We start from the raw sequence: 12,309 nt of genomic DNA, 5'->3' as shown, positions 1-12,309 counted from the left end.
AATTTTGATATAAATGAATCACGCCCGAAAAAGGGGTCAAATTCCAGACTGTGCCAAAGGAAGGAAGGAATTTGGGGTGGGACTGTTCTTTTTAGCCAACACCAAACTGCATCTTGCCGTCACATTACTAATGTTTTTCATTTCATTCCAGGATATCGTAAATACTGAAGGATATTGTCCTGAGCAGGATAGACAAAATACACCAACGACTAAAAGGGCTGGGCAATCTCAGGACAACACTACTTACTACCTTTTTGACGGCCGGCATAGTTTAGTGGTAACGCATTGGACTGCCATTCCGAAGGTCGCGAGTTCGAACCCGGCGTGCGCAAATAAATTTCATTAATTTGTGTTATTTCACAATTAATTAATTAAAATAATATATAGTATATTTGCGGCACGTTCCAGAGTGGAAGATACTACCAGTATCGCCCTGGTGTAAGACCACCATTCAGAATTGAAACGTTGCTCCAAATGGCTTTAGCCGTGTTTAGTGACTAGATCTGAATAGCCAGGTACTTCCCCACCTTCCCCTTTCCCTTCCCCACTTACCTTCAGCCTCACAACATCCCACAATTGGGGATGCCATAGTCTCACTGGCTCCAGACGGGAGCAGTTGGGACTCTTGTGAGGTATTCACTATAAAAAAATAAAAAATAAAACTTCAAAAAAGAGAAAATATGACGAATCTTACTTGTCCTTTGGATTTATTTCTGTAGGAATGCTTGAGAATCCGAATGGTCAATGCGTTATCTGCAACAAAATCATATGTAATAGCTCTCTGGCACCTGCAAAGCTTAAACGACATCTTAATACCAACCACCCGCAATTAAAAGACAAAAGCTTAGACTTTTTTAAAAGATACAAAGATGCACATAAAACCAGTGTGGCTGCTTTACATAAATATGTTAAAACTGATAACGAGAATGCCACCGAAGCATCATTCCTGTTAAGTTACAGGATTGCTCGTGCTGGCAAACCACACACAATTGCAGAGACTTTAATAAAACCCTGTATGACAGAAATTGTCAAGTGTGTACTTGGCGAAGACGCAGCGAAGAAAGTTGCAGCAGTTCAGAGTTCCAATAATGTTATATCTGATCGAATCCATAAAATATCTGACCACATTGAAGATGAAATGATTTGTAGATTGAAAAGTAGTGAAATGTTTGCAATGTAACTCGACGAAAGTACAGATGTCGCTGGACTATCAATACTGCTTGTTTTCGTAAGATACCCCTTCGCGGGATCTATTGAAGAGGATTTGTTTATTTGTGCTCCTTTGGAGACCAACACCACTGGAGAAGAAATTTTCAAAGTTATTGATAATTATATGAATGTACATAACATTCATTGGAAAAAATGTGTCGATGTATGTAGCGATGGAGCTGCCGCTTTGACAGGCAAAATAAACGGTACTGTAACAAGAATTAAGAATGTTGCACCTAAATGCTGCAGCAGTCATTGCGTTTTACATCGACATGCCCTTGTCGTAAAAAAAATACCCCACAAGGTAAAGAAAGTTCTCGATCAAGCCGTACAAATTGTGAATTACGTTAAATCACGTCCGCTCCAATTGAGACTTTTTAAAAAAGTGTGTAAAGATATAGGAAGTCAGCATCAATCACTTCTTCTTCACACGGAAGTAAGATGGCTTTCCAAAGGAAAAGTATTATCAAGATTGTTTGAATTGCGCAACGAACTAGTGGTATTTTTTTCCAAAAAATTGCTTTCTTCATCTTTGAGTGGTCTTGTTCAACTATTGCACGACGAGCAATGGCTAATGAAACTGGCGTATTTGGCAGACATATTTGATAAACTGAATGTAATTTGCAAGTCATTGCAAGGAAGAAACACAAATACTTTTACAGTAAACGACAAAATCTCTTCTCTTAGAAAGAAACTTGTCTTCTGGATAGAATGTGTTGAACAGAAACAGTACCAATGTTTTAATCTTTTAAACGAGTTTCTGGAAAAAAATGAGTTGCAAGTAACTTCAGATGTTGAAAAATGCATTTACGAACATTTGATGGCCCTCAACAAATCTCTGGAAGAGTATTTTTCTGAAAAAAACCTGCAGGACATTGACTGGGTACAGAATCCAATCCTAGTTCACAGGAAACCGTCGACTCTTACAGCAACAGAGAACGAGGCTTTGATTGATATCATGTTTTCTTCTTCCTTACAACAAAAGTTTAATTCAGAAAAAACTAATCTGGATGAGTTTTGAATTGGACTTAAAAACGATAGATATCCAGAAGTCGTCGAGAAGGCTATCACAGTTTTGTTACCGTTTGTGACCACTTACCGATGTGAAACTGGTTTTTCGGCTTACGCTTACACAAAAAAACAAATACAGAAACAGACTAGGTAGATGCAGTTGTAGATCTTCGTATTCAGCTGTCTGACATAAAGCCTGATTTCAATGCTATTTTAACAAAAAATGTAAAAAGATATCACTTGTAATGTTTTCCCGTCTCCCCTTATTCTCGTTACTAACGGATTAATATTTTGCTCGTTTGATTTGGCTCTTCTCGCGGTTTATCAACCCTTCAATCTTAACGAATTAATATGTCACGTTGTGTCAATTTTTTGTTTCGACAGGGATTAATTCATTGAAGGATCCTTTTAATTGGTTGTGGTAACTTTGGTTCTTTTTAGATGAGGCGTGTTACATTCTGTATGGTTTGAAAATAAGACAATGACCGACTACCCTGATTTTAACTACCTTTTCCTACCTTGTTTGCTCGCCCAAACGTTTCCGGTTGCTGCAGTTGATAATGTGCTAATATAATGAGACAATTAATTACAAGTACATGAAATTCGCTATAGACAATTCAATTCAAGATGCACAAAATTCTAAGTTAATGATTTGACTATGGATTGTTAGTTTTGTGAGTTATTTCTATGAGTAGGTATTTTCGGGAATAGCTAGAGACAAAACATGTGTTGCTTTCGATTGGTCTCCGTCCAAATCCCATCCATCAACGTGACCAGCTCGAGAGCAGCCAAGTTGATGGTCCAATCCCAACACCTCCAGAAATGAATTGAATATCGCTCAGCGACAGATGAGATAATGACATGTTTTGCCTCCTGCCGGAGGGTGATGAAGGTGGAATGTGGGTCCTTGGTGGTAGCTGTTGATGTTGATGTTGATGATGAATGATGAAGATTCATCTTATACCGTTAGGTACAAGGAGCTGCTCCGGTCCGATGGCATGATAGCCTGGTGTCAGGAACCATTTGGGCCACGTGGGTAGCGCGAGGTTTAGGTCGCGTCAACCTCCCCCAAATCGATGATGAGTTGAGCTTCGCCAGCATGCCGAAAATTAGGAGTCCACTCTACTAACCTCAAACATAAACATATACTGAAGTGGTTTGCATCAGCAACGTCAGGAGTTCGGGAGTCCCGTGAACACCCCTCTGGTTTACGCTCGTAAGGATAATGATGAATTCAGCTTCAGTTTGTTCGACTTCGCCTCTGCAGTCACGCTACTCCAAATAGCTCCTGGCTCCAGTCTATACAGCTTCTCGTTCCAGTAGAGGTAATGACACATATTTATCATATGTACAATACAGAACATACTTCAAGTCTTTCGTCCACACTCAAAATAGTCATGTCAATATTTAATTTGGATGAGGGCGTCCATCCGACATAACGAATGTTTCCTAGACGGGAGATTTTACCCCACTTCAAAGTCATGGTCATTCGCTCTATCGTTTGTTACCCTCCGTTCGCTTCAAATATCAAAGAATGGTAGAAATCGATATCTTCGACTTCCGGCGCTAAGGATCAGGGATACTGGAATCATCAGGTCGTGAATCTGAAATCATCCGATCTCCGTCAGCTCAAACGGTTTCAGTCGGAGTCAATTTCCAACCTAATTCTGGATGACTTCTCCTCCTATAGTGGGGTAAGTACTTATTGAATTTGACAGGAAGGACGTCAGAAAGCGCCGAAACAACTTCATATTCGTCACGATCCCTTCGTTCTGTCAGCGAGAAAATCCTCTCCATACGCCAGACAAGAATAGCATAGCCCTTATCCGCTTTGTTCCTTCGTCTACCAGCTAACTCAAGTAGGAAAGCCCATTAGCAATTTTCGTTCCCTTCGATTTGAACTCAGTGAAAGCGTCCTCTCACCAGCTGAAAATACTCGAAACAGGGGTCTATTCCGGGTGACTATCTAAGGCTGGTCCGCCAACACCTTCGACAGAAACCGGTGCTTTTTACGGGAATAACTCAACCACACCAATAGCAGGGGAAAAAGCCGGCGCTGCTATACTAAAATAGACGTTATATCGGTATCCAGGGTTATCGACTTTGCTAACACAAAAGTCCCTATTAGGCAAGCCAAATTACAAATTTCGTTCCCTTCGCTTTTGTCGCTTTGGTAAGATAGGACAGCCTACGGAAAATTCGTATACTTCGTCCCCGTCAAACCTATGAAAAATTAAAATCTCGCTTGATAGAATAGGAATGCCAGACAGATGCACTCTCTCGGCGACTAGCCTCGATCCGCTGCGTTATTCCGATTCAAAAATGAATTAAAAGAGCGATGTTTGAATAAATTATATTTAATTAAATATATTTTATGAATTCCGTATAGAATAAGTTGAATTCCCAAGGAGGATACGACAACTCATTTTCAAATAACAGGCATTGAAGATTTAATTTACCGTTCTATCCGTTACTATAAAAACACTGCATAAATACAAGGGTTTGTGTTCTATAAATTTTGGCGCTAAATATAACTACTAGAGAATTATTAAATCATTTTAAACTCATAAACAATGTCTATTGTTGGATGATCTAAAGCGGTTTCGGGGTAACCGTTCTTCGTCCCTTTTTTAATGGCCAGGTCTCGTAATTTATGACCTCCTTCGCTAACGGGTACCTATAGTGCTCAAGTTGAATACCCTTACTTCAAAATACAATTGGATTATTTGGTTTACATTAAGGAAATAAGTGTTAATAATTAGATTATAATAGACTTACCGATACATCTTAGTGTCAACAATCCAAATAATTATAAAAAAACAAACACAGTCACATGCAGAAAACTCATGCTGTTAGAAAACCGCACCTTCTACACTAAATGATTTTAGCCGTGTTCGCGTCCCGACGATTAATTCTTGTTGACGCGCTTCCTAGTTTTTTACTAACTCGACTATCTTAAAACGCTGACCGATCCTGATTATTCCTGACCGTCTCCCAGACCTTGAAACTCTGACCCCCTTGACTTTATTTCCCGCCTCCCAACGTTTTCAAAACCTGACTCTCTTGAACCGCTTTTTTCACCCTCGACTATCGACTTTCTTCTTCCGTTCTTCAACGCTAACTGTCTTGAACCGCTTTTTCTAACCACGACTATCGGCTTCCTCCTTCCGATCTTCAACGCTAACTGTCTATCCGCCCGGGCTCATTAACCACGACTATCGACTTCCTCCTTCCGATCTTCAACGCTAACTGTCCCGACCGTCTCCCCGCGCTTTCAAATCCAGACTATCAAAACTGACTACCCGCCCGCGCTCCTTAACCACGACTATCGACTTGCTTCTTCCGACCTTCAACGCTGACTGTCTCGACCGTCTCCCCGCGCTTTCAAATCCAGACTCCCCCTTCTCAAACCAACCCCCCAAATCACCATATGCGATTTCTAATTTATGTTCTTTTGAATTCTGAATGCTTTTTGTTTTCAAAAGACAGAAATGCACTAAAGGAACACATCAATTATGGCCCTAGAACCTGTCACATTAATTTTAAATCGTTTCAAAACCAATAAATTGTTACTTCTCCAGTAAAATGTCTAATTCTTCGTTCAAAGGATGAAACTTGACTACCCCCAGTCCAGTGGCGTGTTGGCCCACCAGCATTTTAGCTCGGCTTACTATTATCAACCACCATCACGGAGGTCTCTGCCGATACAGTGCATGTTCCTATTTTTTTTTCTCTACCCTAATAAATCTAAACACTTGTTTTAAAATCAGTTGTCCAACATCTGGTAATCTCCTATGTCGTGAGACCAACTGAAAATTTCTTTCCCACCATAATAAATCAACAATAAAAAAAATTTATCCCAGGGCGAGTCCATCACACACTCTCCACATTAAATTAAGTTTTACACAAAACTTTTGATCTTTTTTTCATGGTAAACACGAAAGTATTCAAACTACAAGTTTATCTTTTTCTTATAAAAATAGGGTTCCGCCTAGAAAAGTATGATCGATAAGGGTTCCGGGGCGAAAAAAAATTGGGAAACGCTGGGATAGAGTATTGGTGCGATTTTGTCTGAACGGCAAAAGCCAAATCTAATGGACCTAAGAAGCATTAGTGCGATTTTGTCTGAACGGCATTAAAGCCATATCTAATGGACCTAAGAAGCATGAGTGCGATTTTGTCTGAACGGCATTAAAGCCATATCTAATGGACCTAAGAAGCATTAGTGCGATTTTGTATGAATGGAGTTGAAGCCAAATCTAGGGTGAGGGGAAATTGCCTGGCAGCCCTCTTGTACGACTAACTTTTGAACTAATATGTATGCAAAGTGGTGCGTAATGAACTATTATTATTTTATTTTTGTGTTGTTAATGCAGTCATAACGGCTTATGATTTTTGGGGTATTTGATGAGACAAGGAATGGGATTCGTCATTAAAAATTGAAGTAGGTTACGGAATTTTTTATACATGAGGGTAAGCCCTCACCCCGCGGCTTCAAATTGTTCTCGAATTGTTCCATTCAGTGTTTTTTAGGTCAAACCCATGAGCGTTGCGGCTGTTGCGAGCTGTTAAGTCGGAGAAACCAATATTAATAATAATAAGTGTTTTATGATCTACTTTTTTGTATAATGATATCCCTACTGGGATTTCCTATACTGAGGATTTAAATTATATTTTATCAACATATTGTTGTATGGATAGTATAAAGGACCGGTCGGTGGCCGAGTTGACATCGCGTTTGGGTCCCACCCAGGCGTAGTGTGTTCAATTCCTCGGCTGGCTAAGTCCTCCATCACAACACAAGCAACATTTTCAGCTTACTGTGGTGGTAGTAGGAGATTTTCAAATATTGTCGGGTTAATCGTAACCCGGGAATGTTTGTCTTTCTTTTAAAAAATTAAAAAAAAAATTAAGTTCTGAAATAATTACAAAAAATATATTACATTGTGTTATTTGTTCAGTTGAGTGGTTTAATTTTCAGTCTGCATTTGGTGTCAGTATATTATATTTATACGAAGTCTGTTAAGTTTGTAGGGTCTCGCTTGTTTGTCAGCATTTTTTTTCAGTCACAGTAAACTCTTCCGATGGAGATGTCGTACCGCGCTCCCACCACCTCCCGTCCGTGCGAGCTCCGTATGATTTTTTTAATCGTTTTGCACAGATGGGAGAAGCTTTTTTTGACTCTATCGTGACGGTGGATGAAACATGGGTATGGAACTACACCTCAGAATCCAAAAGACAATCAATTCGGTGGGGTCATTCATCTCCCCCATCCACCAAAAAGTTCAAGACAACCCATTCAGCCGGAAAAGTCATGGCATTTGTTATTTGGGACCGTAAGGGGATCTTTTTGGTGGATGTTATGCCATAAGTGGCTACCATTAATACAGATGCTTACTGAAATACGCTAAAAATAGCTGTTGAGAACCGCAGAAGAGGAACGCTGACCCGGGGAGTCAGCCTCCTGCATGACAACGCCAGGCCTCACAACGCGCGAGTTTCATAGAAGCTGCTGACATCGTTTGGATGGGATATTGTCACCCCCCTATTCACACGACTTGGCGCCTTCGTACTATTACCTTTTCACTAAACTAAAGGCGTTTTTTGGTGGGAAACATTTTTCCAATGATCAGAAGGTCGAACAAGCTGAGAAGAAGTGGCTGAAAGACCTGGCGGCGGAGGGCTATGAAACTGGCATACAAAATCTGGTGCCGCGGCTACTGTTATTTTTCGATCTTGACGGTGATTACGTTGAAAAATAGTTTAATATATTTGTGAAGTATTCTGTAAATTTTTATTTAAATTCAAGCGTATTTCGATCCTCCATAAATGTTTAATCTTACTTTCTGGATGACTCTTGTATATAGCGTTCTAATAAATATCGCAAAAAATAATAAACGCGTAAAATACATTAATGTCTTATTAGATGCAGTGTTGCCAACGGATCTTGGCCTAATGTAGCCGTTTTTCAAACATTTAGAAGCCTAATGTAGCCGAATTTCAGTTGCAGTAATTTTGCCCACATATTCCCCACAAATATTCAACGTGAGCTTGATTCCCCCTTAATAAGTACTCCCCACAAAATATTTGATATCCATGGGGGGGGGGTAGTTAGTGAATTTCTGTAAAACATAATTCCCCACAAAATAAGTACTCCCCACAAAATATTTGAAATCCATGGGGGGGGGGGGTTGTTACAGAACTTGGCTGAAATAAAATTCCGCACAGCCAAAAACATTATGTAATTCCCCACAGCAATTTTGAAATCCATGGGGGGGGGTGGCTACGGAGTTTCGTTTCGAAAAATTCCTCACATTTTTCCATTGAAATCAAAAAATCTGAGGTAACCTAATCGGCGACCAGTCGCCTTTTACATTTTTACGTCGCCGATTCTCGTTCTGAGTAGCCTAAATGGCGATAAATCGCCTTCGTTGGCAACACTGATTCGATGTTGCCATAAATCAACTTGATGTTGCTGTTAAGATGAAAATTACCGATGAAAAGTTTACCCCAGCGGTTCAGTCGTTTCGATTCGGAAAAATCCATGTTTTCTCACCATATTGTTGGCTGTACTGTGAGTCGTTTATTTATGGCTGCCCTGAAGTCGATTAAACCGCGCGAACTTCATATTCGTTGATTCGTTCATATTACAAAATAAATCTGAATTGAATAGCGATGACTTCGATGGCTTTTCACGATTCTTCTGCGAGAGAAAGATTCTTTTTCTATAATAATTTAACATGTCTCGTCAAATGCCTAGAAGGAAAACACACTACAATAGATCTACGGAATGATTCTTTCGTTAACGGACTCGTGTCTAGCGTGGACGGGTAAGATTCAACTCGAAAGTTTCGGAAGAATCATAAAAAGAACTAATTATTTACTATTTTAAACGCTATTGCAGGTACATGAATGTAACTATGGACGACGCTTTATTCACCGACCCGAGAGGAAATGAATATTATTTTGAATCACTTTTTGTTCAGGCCCGGAAAATAAGATATGTTCATATCCCAGAAACGGTAAGCTACTTTTGAAAATCACACATATACCGCCAAATCTCTAGCATTCTCAGCTGTTTTGACATTATTGTTGACGGGTAGGATTAGGTATTGTAAAATTCCTTGTTTGTTCATCTGACAGTATTTAGGTGTAATCTCGCGTACTGTCGTTATCTTGTGCCATTTGTGCTAATTCAGGAATGAGTCTTACACGAGCTTAAATTATTTTATAAAATGCACGCCTTCGGTAAAGTAGTTTTTCGATTTACGTTTTGTGAAATCAACTTATTTTCTCAAAAAATTTTGCCCCGCAATACTCAGTTATCTCCTAAAATAACTTATCAGCAGAAGAAAATGTACTCTCGCTTCTCAGCTTCCACACTCCAAACTGGGAGCGATATATTCAATTTCAATAATTACGACTGTATTGGTTTTGATTTGGACAACACAATATGCAACTACAAGCTCTTGAACATGGTTACGATGGAATACGACATCTTGAGTAAATTTCTAGTTGAGAGGAAGGGCTATGACCCCGAGTACATCCTGCGACCTTTTCATGATAATATTGACTTTTTGCAAAGAGGTTTGATAATGGACTTTGGCAGAGGGAATATTCTCAGAGTTGGATCAGATGGCTACATAGAGAAAGCGGCTCATGGAACTAAGTTATTATCCGAAAAGGAGATATCACAGTGCTACGGATTCCTAAGGGAATGGAATTTGACAACTCAGTATGTAAACGACTTACTAGTTGCTTGGAACGGTCCCCTGGAAAAAGAACTGCGGACTTGTTTAGATTACTTCGATATGCCGTCAGCTCTCTGTTTCGCAAATTGCGTAGACTCACTTGATAAAAATGGAAAATTTCCAGAGCAGTACAATATTTGGCCCGACATCTTAGAAGGATTAACAGAAATGTTTGGACGTGAGAATTTCTCACCTGGAAAAGGAGGGTTTTTCCCGAACCTAAAGGCCAATCCCGAGAAGTTCATAAACAAATGCAGCGATTCGGTATTGTCTTGGTTGAAAGAAGCCAAAAAACACAAAAAAACATTTCTTATAACGGGTTCTCACGTAGACTTTGCAAACTTTACGGCTAGAAATTGTATGGGAGAGGACTGGAAAGATTACTTTGATGTTGTGGTGTTTTATGCCAGGAAGCCTGGTTTCTTCACAGCCAATAGGCCATTTTTATCCATCAATGGAGATAATGAGGGTCCTGAAGTCCAAATTGTTCATGACTCGGGAAGTCACTTGTACAGCCAGGGAAGTTGGAGGGAACTGGTTGGATTGCTAGGTCACTTGAGTGGCAAGGAGGTTCCCAAGGTTGTTTACGTCGGAGACAACCTAGTGCAAGATGTTTACACTCCATCCAAATTCATGCATTGTGACACTGTGGCCTTGGTGGAGGAGATGTACGGAGAGGGGATCAAGGGGACCAACGAGAGACATCCCGACTATTATGTCCTCAGCTCCAAGATGTGGGGTTCTTACTTCAGCACAAAGGATTACTACGGGCAGCCGATGCCGTCGCTGTGGAGTGATATTATTCACCGGCATTCCAAGATCTGCATTCCGTCCCTGAAGGCCATAGCTTCCAATCCCCTGAATCATGATTACACAACATTCTCTGAAAATGACTTTTCCACAACTGGTTTTTATCCTGGGGAACCACAGGGCGCTGCCCATTAAGGTATAAATTACTTGTCTAATCCTGAGCTGGTTCCGACAACGTTGTCCTTTCATTTTATAACTTTACTACCCGGTTTCGTCCAAATTTCGACACTCTTTTCTTAGTGACTAATTTAAAGCTTTGTAACTCATGTTGGAAATGATAACTCATGATGGAAATGATATTGCATTGACTTAAAAATTACAAACAGAAGAGATTCCAAAGAGCGGAACACCCGGTCACAGTTGATGTTGGCTTTATGAGAACAGGTCTTTTTTGTGTAAGTTGGCTTGCATGTGGAGTGAGCTACTGTTATCTGTTTTTCCTCCTTCATATAATCCGGGCCTCTTTGAGGCCCGCATTAATAAATCCCTTCCTACACCCCTACCTTAACCCGCCTCACAATGCTGCCCAACCGGGTGGTGATGTAGATCCCCTGTCTTTAAACTATACAGACAAGGGTCGCCCTTGTGAGTTGTGGGTTTTTGCCACTTCAGATAGAAACATTTTTTGCTTAGCTTAGCTTAACTTGTTCTCAGCAATTGTAAAACAATTATTATTTTTTAGCAGTGAAAAAACTATTCATCATTAATTTTTAAAATATTTTTGAGACGTGATACAGGAGAGTGGCAAATATTCTGGTATTTTATATAATTTTTTTTTTCAGATGCCTATCGTAAGCACAATCAAGAAGCAATTTGCTCCACGCGAACCTAAACCCAAAGCAGACAGCAAGAGCAAGACCTTTAAGGTGAAAAGGGCACTGCAGAAACATTTGGACACTGTCGCATCCTTGGGAGAGTGCAGTAGTCGGCAGGATGATGTTCATGATGAATAAACTTCAGTTTTCTCTAGATAACACAGAAAAAACCGCAACCTAATAAGGAACTCCAGTGAAAAATATTGTGACTTGAAAATATATATTCATATAGATAGATCAATATTCGCTGATTCTGAATATATAAGTTTTATTATATGTAGGATTTGTAAATCGTCATTTTAAAAATAAATAAAACACTGTCACAACATTTCTTTCGTAGTAATGCAGGATTTTAAACACCGGTAAATTGTTTATAATGGATGTATTTTTGCACTTCGGTTCGATACAATAACATTAGTGTTGAGATGCTAATATTTTACCCAGTGTTATTCAATGTTCAAAGTGGTTGAAAAGACGGTTGAAAAAAAAACAGCTTTTTGAGACAGGTGACTGTTGACGTCCATAGATACGGTGCGATTTTGGGAGAACTGAAATATTAAAATTATTATTAAAACTAACTATAACAATAAAAAAATATATACTGGTATTTAAGTTTGAAAGGTCGTTGTTGATAAATTTTTTTTTTTAAAAAAGGGACTAGATTTCCCTATTATCATAGATAAAGCTAAGAGTGTTAGAAGCATTAAAATTCC

At 39.5% G+C, this 12,309-nt stretch overlaps 2 protein-coding genes across 2 annotated transcripts; both read left to right on the top strand.

The window, feature by feature from the left end:
* The first annotated feature begins 8,832 nt into the window (after positions 1-8,832).
* Positions 8,833-12,069, top strand: Lsm10 (U7 small nuclear RNA associated Lsm10). Its single transcript, XM_089639950.1, has 3 exons — positions 8,833-9,050; positions 9,125-9,242; positions 11,564-12,069. Exons 1-3 carry the CDS (start codon positions 8,896-8,898, stop codon positions 11,732-11,734), a joined length of 444 nt encoding a protein of 147 aa, XP_089496076.1. The 5' UTR covers positions 8,833-8,895; the 3' UTR covers positions 11,735-12,069.
* Nt5a (5' nucleotidase A) lies at positions 9,304-11,701 on the top strand. Its single transcript, XM_089639949.1, has 2 exons — positions 9,304-10,917; positions 11,564-11,701. Exon 1 carries the CDS (start codon positions 9,456-9,458, stop codon positions 10,914-10,916), a length of 1,461 nt encoding a protein of 486 aa, XP_089496075.1. The 5' UTR covers positions 9,304-9,455; the 3' UTR covers position 10,917; positions 11,564-11,701.
* Positions 12,070-12,309: the final 240 nt, after the last annotated feature.

Source organism: Hesperophylax consimilis, chromosome 15, assembly GCF_061612785.1.
Source record: "Hesperophylax consimilis isolate HC1 chromosome 15, BYU_Hcon_1.0, whole genome shotgun sequence".
NCBI lineage: Eukaryota > Metazoa > Arthropoda > Insecta > Trichoptera > Limnephilidae > Hesperophylax > Hesperophylax consimilis.
The sequence above is the reverse complement of the archived record's forward strand: the minus strand, read 5'-3'. Positions and strand labels throughout refer to the sequence as shown.